This window comes from Grammomys surdaster, unplaced genomic scaffold (genome assembly GCF_004785775.1).
Source record: "Grammomys surdaster isolate TR1022 unplaced genomic scaffold, NIH_TR_1.0 125896, whole genome shotgun sequence".
Classification (NCBI taxonomy): domain Eukaryota; kingdom Metazoa; phylum Chordata; class Mammalia; order Rodentia; family Muridae; genus Grammomys; species Grammomys surdaster.
Window position 1 is genome coordinate 249,704 of NW_021620720.1, and position 9,153 is coordinate 258,856.

The 9,153-nt window shown below is 50.3% G+C and overlaps 1 protein-coding gene and 1 non-coding gene across 4 annotated transcripts in view; one reads left to right on the forward strand and one right to left on the reverse strand.

Annotated features, from left to right (window-relative positions):
* Positions 1 to 3,024: 3,024 nt before the first annotated feature.
* On the forward strand, positions 3,025 to 3,131 carry LOC114608426. The gene has a single exon (XR_003709359.1). It is a non-coding gene; the product is annotated as a U6 spliceosomal RNA (small nuclear RNA).
* Positions 3,132 to 8,410: 5,279 nt separating this feature from the next.
* Skor1 (SKI family transcriptional corepressor 1) overlaps positions 8,411 to 9,153 on the reverse strand; it is an 8,343-nt gene continuing 7,600 nt past the window's right edge. The window contains exon 9 of one of the 3 annotated variants that reach the window (XM_028752386.1): positions 8,411 to 8,654. In XM_028752386.1, the coding sequence (XP_028608219.1) occupies positions 8,560 to 8,654 (95 nt within the window). In that variant the 3' untranslated portion in view covers positions 8,411 to 8,559. The remainder of the gene's footprint in view (positions 8,655 to 9,153) is intronic. The other 2 variants (XM_028752388.1, XM_028752387.1) reach the window with 2 other exon arrangements.

Here is a 9,153-nt window from a genome sequence, read left to right on the forward strand (position 1 = left end):
TCTCTCTCTCTCTCTCTCTCTCTCTCTCTCTCTCTCTCTCTCTCTCTTGAATATTTATTATCACTGTGCATATTTCATGGGGGCTTGTGTATGTGCTACAGCACACATGTGGAGGTCAGAGGGCAATTTTGCGGTCCTTCCACCATGTGGTTTCCAGGATTCAAACCTGGGCTGGCAGTCTCAGGATCTCGGTGAGTTGGAAGCCTGCCTTGTCTATAGAGTGAATTCCAGAACAGACACGGCTATGTAGAAAGACTCTGTCTCAAAATAAATCGTCGTCACCATCATCATCACCACCACCACCACCACCATCATCATCACCATCATCAAACCTGGTCTGCACTCTCTCACTCAGGTGATGGGAGGCTCCACTCTCAACAGGACCAAGCGACCAAACCTTATCTTTTGGGGTTCTACAGCCCAAGACACACAGGGAAGTCGGTCCACATTCAGGTCACCTGAGGTCTGCATCGTGGAGAGAAGCCAATGACTCTGAGGATTACAGGAGCTCTGTTCCCGCTGTAGCTTCAAGATAGCTGGCCAAAGCCATCCCCCAGTAGCACCCACACTTCTGCTTTAGTGCCTAAGTCCTGGGGGGGTGGGGATTGGGACTTTCTGTGAAGTCGTCATCCCTTTGTTCTCTCTCCCCAAAAGGGTTCCATCATGTGACCTCGGCTCCTCCAGCCTCACACCCTTATCCCTTCTATCTCCTCCATTGACCCACTCTGATGCTATAACAAAACACCCGAGGCCGGAAATCTGTACAGACAAAAAGGTTTACAACAGCTTACAGTTTCAGAGGGCTAAGGTCTGTGACTGTGTAGCCCCACACGCTTGGTCTTTGCTGAGAGTGTTTGGTTTTACCACTCACTACACAGAGGACTGCATTTGGCATCCTTCAGTAAGCCTCCATGGGCTGCAACGAAAAATCACATAGTGAGGGCTGGAGATATGGCTCAGAGGTTAAGAGCACTGACTGCTTGCTTCCAGAGGTCCTGGGTTTAATTCCCAGCAACTACATGGTGGCTCACAACCATCTGTAATGAGATCTGATGCCCTCTTCTGGTGTGTCTGGTGTGCCTGTGAGTACAATGTACTCATGTAAATAAAAGGAATAAATAAATCTTCACGAGTGGTGCCCTGTGACCTAATTACCTTCCACTTGGTCCCACCTCTGTTTTAGGCACAAATCACTGTAGATGCATCCACCTCCAGTGGGGCCTTGGGGGCTGAGGAAGCACTGTCCTCCTTGGCAAGCCTGGGAACTAGGTCTACAATGGCTGCTACAGATCTTTTTGCAGCGGGCACCCCTCAGGGATAACCAGCATGTTTGTACTTTTGTAAACAGAATACAAAACCAATATTAGGATTCGAAATTCTATTATCTTTCATTTTGCCTATGTGTGTGGTGGGGTGTGCGCCGTGCCACATGTGTATGGAGGTCAGAGGACAACTTGAGAGTGAGTCGGTTCTCTCTCCCCATTATATGGGTCCCAGGGATCAAACTCAGGTCATCAGACATAGCCTGATTACCCACTGAGCCACCTTGGAATTTTTACATCTTGGTAATGATATTCTCTCAGGAAAACCACAGCACATCAAGGATAAACAAGACGTTAGCAATTAACTGTCCTCTGCAGGCTGCTTCTTACAAGCTAAAACAGGACCAGAACAAGAGAGAGTGGAACTAGATTCCTGATTCCTCTGCTCCGCAACCGCCGGACAAGAAAAACAAAAAACAAAAAACAGACACCAGAACCAAACGGACCACCTCTGGCTTCAAATAGTCAAGAACGGTGAACAAGAACCAGGTCTGTCTCCTGCCGGCTTGCACAGTAAGGCAGTTACGAACCCACCGGCTGTACCTGTCACCGTGACACGTGTGAGCAGCCACTGTGTCGAAAAGACTCCCCTTCTAAATCCGTGAAGAACGAACGTGGATGCTGATTGAAGTTTAGCACCATCTCCCATCAACGCTATTACCGTTTGGTTATTTGCAATTCCCTTTTGTAAATCCGAGGGAAACATCATTGCCCAAATTAGCTCTTTTCACTCGATAAAGGCCATTATTAGCATTCTTAGTTTTTGCAGTTGCTTGCTGCGTAGTTAGAGAGAGGTCACGTGAGAAGCTGGGCGGCTCGCACCTGATTTCCATCTTATTGAAAACAGGTAGGAGGGGGTTGGGGAACTCAGCTCCAGAAGCCTGGCCTTCTGCCTTCTGGCGCTTCTCTGCCCAGGCTCGTGGCCTCCCCTTGGGGTACCGACTCTGGTGATTGGAAATGACACATCAGCGCCCTGGCTTTGTCAGAGCAAAGAAGGACGGGAGGAAGAGCGTCCGAATTTGGGGGTAAAGCCTAACCCGCAAAGGTGAGGAAGGCTGCCCTTTCTTCAGAGTCCAACTGTGCAGGAGAAAAGGCCTCTGAACCAGGTTTGCACTCAAATCTCACTTGTTTTCCCGGCGCGCAGGCCCACTTGGTTTAGCCTGCGGCGCTGTGTCTAACCAGCCGGCGGGGAAACTGAGGCCAAAATGGCTCACACACCCCATACACCCAGAGCAGGCCACCGTGGCGCCGGATCACGGGTGCAGAGTCTCAGAAGCCAGGCCGGCTCGACGGGCGGCTCGCAAGCTGTGCCCCGCAGAGGCGCCTGGTCCCTGGGTTACACGTCGTGCGGCCGGGAGAGCCCAGCGCGGTCCCGGCGCGGTCGGGCGCGCGCACAGCGGGCATCGTCACGTGACCGGCTGTGACTCCGGGGCTGCGCACAGCTCAGTCCGGAACAGGTCTGTTTCCCATCGTCCCCTCATTTGCATATACAATGTAGAAAAGAGGTTTCGGATATAACTGAATTCACTCCGGGTCTAAACGGAAAATTTCAAGCGTACAGCATAAAACCGAGAAGGTACTAGTTTAAAAAAAAAATCATTGAATTTGAAAACAGTGTAAGATTTTTAAAAAGTTTCTCACCATAACTCTAAAAGTTTGCCTCATTTTGCCCTTATATACCTTCTGAGAGACAGGCAAGTTCGTGCTCGCTTCGGCAGCACATATACTAAAATTGGAACGATACAGAGAAGATTAGCATGGCCCCTGCGCAAGGATGACACGCAAATTCGTGAAGCGTTCCATATTTTTCCTACTTTAAAAGAAAAAAAATTTTTTTTTCATGACGTCCACAAACAGCCCCAATGCTTTCCCTATTTTACCTTTTGCTTGACTCGATCGAGCGATAGTACTCAAGGAAGGAATGCGAAGGGTGACGTAGGCGGACCCATCGCTTCGTAATGTGCCTTCTGCATGGGCCTCAATGGCAGTTTGTGATTTATTTTAACTTTTTGGTCTCTCAGATCCCACCATGACCTCTAATTTGCTATACAATCTAGGATAACCCCCAAACTTAAAAGATCCTCCTGCCTCCGCCTCCCCATTGCTGGGATTACAGGCGTGTGCTACCACACCTGACTCCAGCGCATCTCTCCCCTCCTCAATAGCCTATTTCTTCACTTTAGCCCTTACGAAACCGTTCGCCAAAAGAGTCACCTGGGCGAGCCTGGCGAGCCTTGGAAACTCGGTCTGATACTTTGAAGAGGCACTGACTGTGGAAGCAGAATTTCCTGGCTGCACATTAACCAATTGCCAGATAACCAGTAAATAAATAATACATGAAACCTAACCATCAAGATGAAGAAGGAAGGACCGTCCCTCCCCAAGTTCAAATTTCCTGTGCTGATTTACCCTATGCTTTCTGACATACCAATTTCTTCCTCAAATAAAAGTGGAGCGTGTGCGTTTCTGGTTCCTGAGGCTGCGCGTAGGCTCTGCAACCCCTGGGACGCGGCGGCTCCTGGGCTCGCCCCAGCGACACCTGTGATCAGACCCAAAGACCGGGGCAGACTGGGTGGAGAGCAGGGTACCATTCAGTACCTATTTTTGTTTTAGTCTGTGGAGGTGACATGACCCTTTCCTGATCACAGAGGAGAAGAATCAAGATCTGTGGGACTCCTTGCACCTCGGCTCTCAGTCTTCCTCTACGCACCGACTGGCGACTGGCGTAGAATAGTATCAACAATTCTGTTGAAATCAGGTGTTCCATTTGGGTCAACAGTTTTAAATTATCTCCCAGAGTGCCTTCAATCAAAGTCACTAAGGACACTAATGTGGCACTTCCTCCTCCAGTAAGGACTGGCGGGATCACTTATGTTGCAATGGAATGGTATAGGAACTCAACAGATCGAAGGAAATCCCTCATTCTTAAGGACATGACCTAGCATTCTGTTGGGGTGTGCAATCCTTGGGGAGGGGGATCTAAAAGCCCTGGCTGTCTTTCCTGTCTCTGCTCTAACTTGCTCAAAAATCTCTTGCCCCATTCATTGGCCACCTGTAGCCATCCAACGTTGGCATCTTATGCTATCTTTCCAACCTGGGTTTTTATGGCTGCTTTCAAGTGTCTTTAAAAAGTTCAGAAGGCCAGGCTGGAGCGAGCACTGCTTCATCTCCCTTCCTGGGCCCTAGAGGAGTGGAGGCCCACAGACTGGAAAATGCCCTGCAGGGGGTGTGTCCTTTTCTATCTCACACAGATGATGTGCTAGCTCTTATTCACTCAGACTGTCCTCCAGGCTTTACCTGTATTAGCTTATCCCTGAATGAAGTAGTGTTATTTACAGAAACAGAGTTCCAACAATGGGTCCCCTACCACACAAAGAGAGGCAGAGAACACGGTTACAGAGTTTACGCTCTTAGCACACCACTGTGGCTTCTGGGTGTTGCCTCCGGGAGGGGAGGAGCAGGCGAGGCTGTTTAGAATGACCGGAAGCAAGGAAAGGTCTACTGTCAGTCTAGGTTCTAGGTGGGAGTTGAATATCTGTAGAGGATTAAGGTTGTACTACATAGCAAGGTTGCTGGGAGTGTGTGGACCATGGGCTTGCAAAATGTGGAGGTGGTGTCTTTGAGACACAGTTGGGTCAGGAGGAAGTTTTTTCTTTCCTAAGTCGATGATAAATTACCTGACACCCTACCCCAACACTAATTCTACTGATGAAGGATCTTCTCTGTGAGCGGCAAGCTCGAGTTTAATTAACCTTATGTAAATGAGCGGAATTTCCTCTCAGTGGCTGTTGTCCTGAAATACTTCCCTCAAACGTTTGTCCAGCACCTAGATGAACCATCCTTTCAGGTGGACACTCCACATGAGCACCGTGTACCATTTGGAGGAAAAGTCAGGGGTAACCTTGGTTGTGGAGGTAACTTGAGGTCCCCTGGGAAGCCGACTTATACAGCCAAAGATAACAAAATAATTGCCCTGCTGGGCTCAGGAACCAAGAACCCTGAGAACACAGAAGTTAGCTGTACCAGGTAGGCAATGAACCCATTGACAGAGGAGACAGAGGTGGGAAGCAATTGACTGGTGTCTCAAGGACATAAAATATGTCTCTGCTCTGTCTCTCACGAAGGGTTTGTCGATCTGGTGGAGAGTGGCAATCTGTCCCACACTGCTCCCAAAAGGGATGAAATTCCTCTGGAGAAAGGAGAAAGCGGTGGGGAGGTGGAAGGGGACTCCCTACCTCCAGATCTGCATTCCAGAGCCAGAGTCTTGTAGGGGACACAGGGAAACAGGCTGTCAAACCAAACACCCAGAGAAAACTTCCTTTGAGACATCCTGTGCCCACAAGTCCCCCACTTTCAGCAAACCCACTTTCTCTGCTAGAGCGAAGGTGTCTGGGCCTCTCGTGCCCACTGTAATGCCTCAAGTTCGTCGCAAGGTGGCAACATTGTGGCGAGAAATAGACATTAAAAATCCTGGGTGTTTTTTTTTTAAGCATATTTTCTCTATTAATGTTTCATTTAACTTAATTAGAATCTGGTAAGCTAATTAAAGTAGCTACGAGCCCCGCAATCAGCAATAATTCGTATAATTATTGATAATTACATCCATACCAATCGTTTGGTTATTAACATTTTGGGGGGAAACAAGCCATTTCGAAGTGATGCAGAGCCCAGGAGGGTTTCTGTGTTTTGTAGTTTGTTTTATTTTTTTTTGCGTGATGGAACTTTCTAGGTCGGATTCACCAACATCTCCAACCTCAGAGGCTCCCTATCATCCGAGGCTCTCCTTCTGGCCAGCCCCAGGTTCCTGTATACTTTGCTCTACTTTGAGGGAGTTTAGAGGAAAGGGCAAGAATTGAATGTTCGCCAGTCTCCTCAGTCGGTGTTTAGCCACAGACTTTCTGTCTTAGATGGCAAATGTCCTGCCCATTTTGCTGAAAAGGATTGTGAGGCTTCTGATGCTGCATTTAGACCCCGGGAGACTCGAATGCAATCTGCAAGTCTCTAGGGTGCCCTGGGAACGCAAGACACTTCCCTCCCAAGTGGATCTCACTTTCGCGGTGGGTGCAGCCCAGAAGTGAGAGGGGTAACCATGCCCTTTTCACTTCACCCCTACATAAATGATTGATTCCCAGCCCCTGGGGATCCCAGAAAGAGGATAACAAGAGGGAACCCCACAGTTTGCCTGGTGCCCCCACTACCCTCATTTCTACATCAATCTTGTCCTCTCCGTATCCGAGGCTTGAAGGGTCTCAGCCACAGCCCAGGGTCTAGTCTTGGGTCTCACCCACGCAAGGGTCTCAGCGTCTGCTTCTCCTCCCCATCGCCCAGACTGTGTCCAAGCTCGCCTGCATCACAAAAGGCCTCCAGTGAAATTTCAGGCCTGAAACTCTCCAGAGAACTGCGGAGACCCGACTTTTGCGTCCAGGGTCCCCTAGAGAGTGCTCGGAGAGAGCCTGGGGTGCTAGTCTGAGAGCCCGGTTTTGGAGGTGATGGTCCTGGCGGCGGCCTGCAGATGGGCTTTCTTCTTGGAATGTTTCCCTGAGCCTCGGGGCATAGACAGACGAATGTCATTTAATGGAGATTGGAAAGTGAGGCCCTGGAAAAAAATAAAGAGCACATCGCAGGACCTTTGCTAACCAGAGGAGGGCATGAAAGCCAGTCTGGGCTGAAAAATCCTTAAGAGAACGAACTTTTTCAGTTCCATCCTCTACACTGCTTGGGGGAGGAGTGTGTTTTCCTGCAGTTTACGTCGGTTGTCTGCACCGCAGCCAGGAGGAGTCTTGTAGAAACTGAGGCTAGTGGCCACTAGGTGAGGCTTCGGACTTTGGGGCCACAGCCTGGGGGAATGCCCTGGCCCTTGCATCTGCGGCCAGCAGGGCTCACCTTTCTCAGGGGGGCTTCACCAGCTCAAAAAAAAAAATTCCCCTGGGACTAGGAGGGATAGATTATTAAAATGAGGACAGGGCTTCCTCCTTCCTCATAGAGACAAGCTCAGTGAGGGCGCACCACAAGGCATCCGTCTGGGTGGGACCTCAAACTCTCAGTATCTTTTCTAGATCAGTCCGGCTAAGTTCCTTCATCTCTCACTTCTACCCAGCATTCCCGGTCTATGGTGCCGGCTCCAGCAAGCAGAGCAATTTCGATCGAACTCTGGATTTCTAGCAGCCTGGAGAGACTGTCTTGCAGAGTGCACCCCAAACCCCTGCAGGTGACTTCACACACAGGAAATGAAAGGGGTAAAAAAATTAGCTTTCTGGCTGTACAAGCGAATCACGGGAAGGAAGGGACCATTGTCCCCAGTTAGAGCCCGGAGGGGGTTCTGGCCCTGATGCCTGTGGGGAAAATTGAGTGTGTTTTAGGTGGGTCAGTAGAGTGATCCTGGAGCTCCGTGAGGTCTGAGAGAGAGCATCTCCGCTCTAACCTTGACCACTGGTCCTGACTGGCGCCTGCAAGGCATCTTTGAGTGGCAGCTTCCACCCTCCCCACCCTCTTCCTACTCCACCACCCGAGTGCACTCCCAACTCCGCAGCCCCAAGGAGTGACAGATTTTTTTTCTCTTTTTATTAAAAACAAAAGTCACGGATACAGATCTCCCCAAATAGGCTCAAGATGGTCGCCATCTCGTGAGTCAGTTGTCGCCCTTTTAAAGTGCTGTTACGTTACACAACAACAACATCAACAACAACAAAATCACAAAGCAAATCCAAAGAGGAATGAATGTAAAAACGAGGACTGGAAAGGGGCCCCGGGGGAAGTAAAATAACTTACAATATAAATAAAGTGAACCTAACACTGAACCAAGAGACTCACAGTCCGTTTATATCCATTGCACATAGCCACGTTGTCGTTAGGAACAAGAGTTTCAGAAGTGGACAGGACAGGGAGCGCGCGGCCGTAGCCAGCGAAGATGCTACATTATATTCACATTCCGGGTCCCAGGCCCTACTAGGGCCGGAGTGGGAGGGGTCGTGGAAGAGGTCCCTCCTCTCCCGTTTCTTTCCCCGGGTGGGTCCAGTTTACCCCTTGAGGTCTGATGCCCTGGAGTTCAAAGGAGGGGCGAGGCGGTATTTACAGTGGGAAACCCAGCCGAGCCCCGCTGGAGACCGGCGGGCGGGCGGCTGTATTTACAACGGTCAGGTCCTAATGGCTTGTTCCTCGCTCTGGGCCGCCACTGCAGCGGGTATTTACAGAAAGGAGCAGCATGGCTTGAGGGCGCGTGGGCGCGGCCAAGCCGGCGCTAGGGCAACAGCGGAGGCTTGAAGGAGCAGTTGCCGGTGCAGTGCCGGGGTGTCAGCATCTTGCAGGAGAAGTGGTGCAGGGCGTCGTGAGCTTCTGGAGAGAGAGTCGCACCAACCACATTGTCCTTCGAGCTCCACCAGTCCCCCTCCCCCTCGCAGGCCCCATTCAGCCCTTTGGGCACAGGAATTCTCAATGGAGCAGAAGGGAGGTGGGACGGCCAGAGTGAGACCTTGGCCAGTCAAAACTATTTCTTGGGTCCATTAGCCCCATTTTACAGATGGGGAAACCGAGGCACAGGGTTGTCCCAGGCCAGGGTTGGGCCAGAAAGCAAATTTTCGGATGCTCAGAGCTCAATGGGCTTTTTCCTTCTACGTCACAGTTAATAAAATCTCCCCCCCCATTTCACCCCAGTTTCCTTCTGATCTACATCGCCATTCATAATCCACCTACCCACCCATCCACCCATCCACCCATCCACCCATCCACTCATCCACCTACCCAATAGTACAAGCAGCCCTGACACTCAGAATCATAGCCTCTCTCTCTCTCTCTCTCTCTCTCTCTCTCTCTCTCTCTCTCTCTCTCTCTCTCT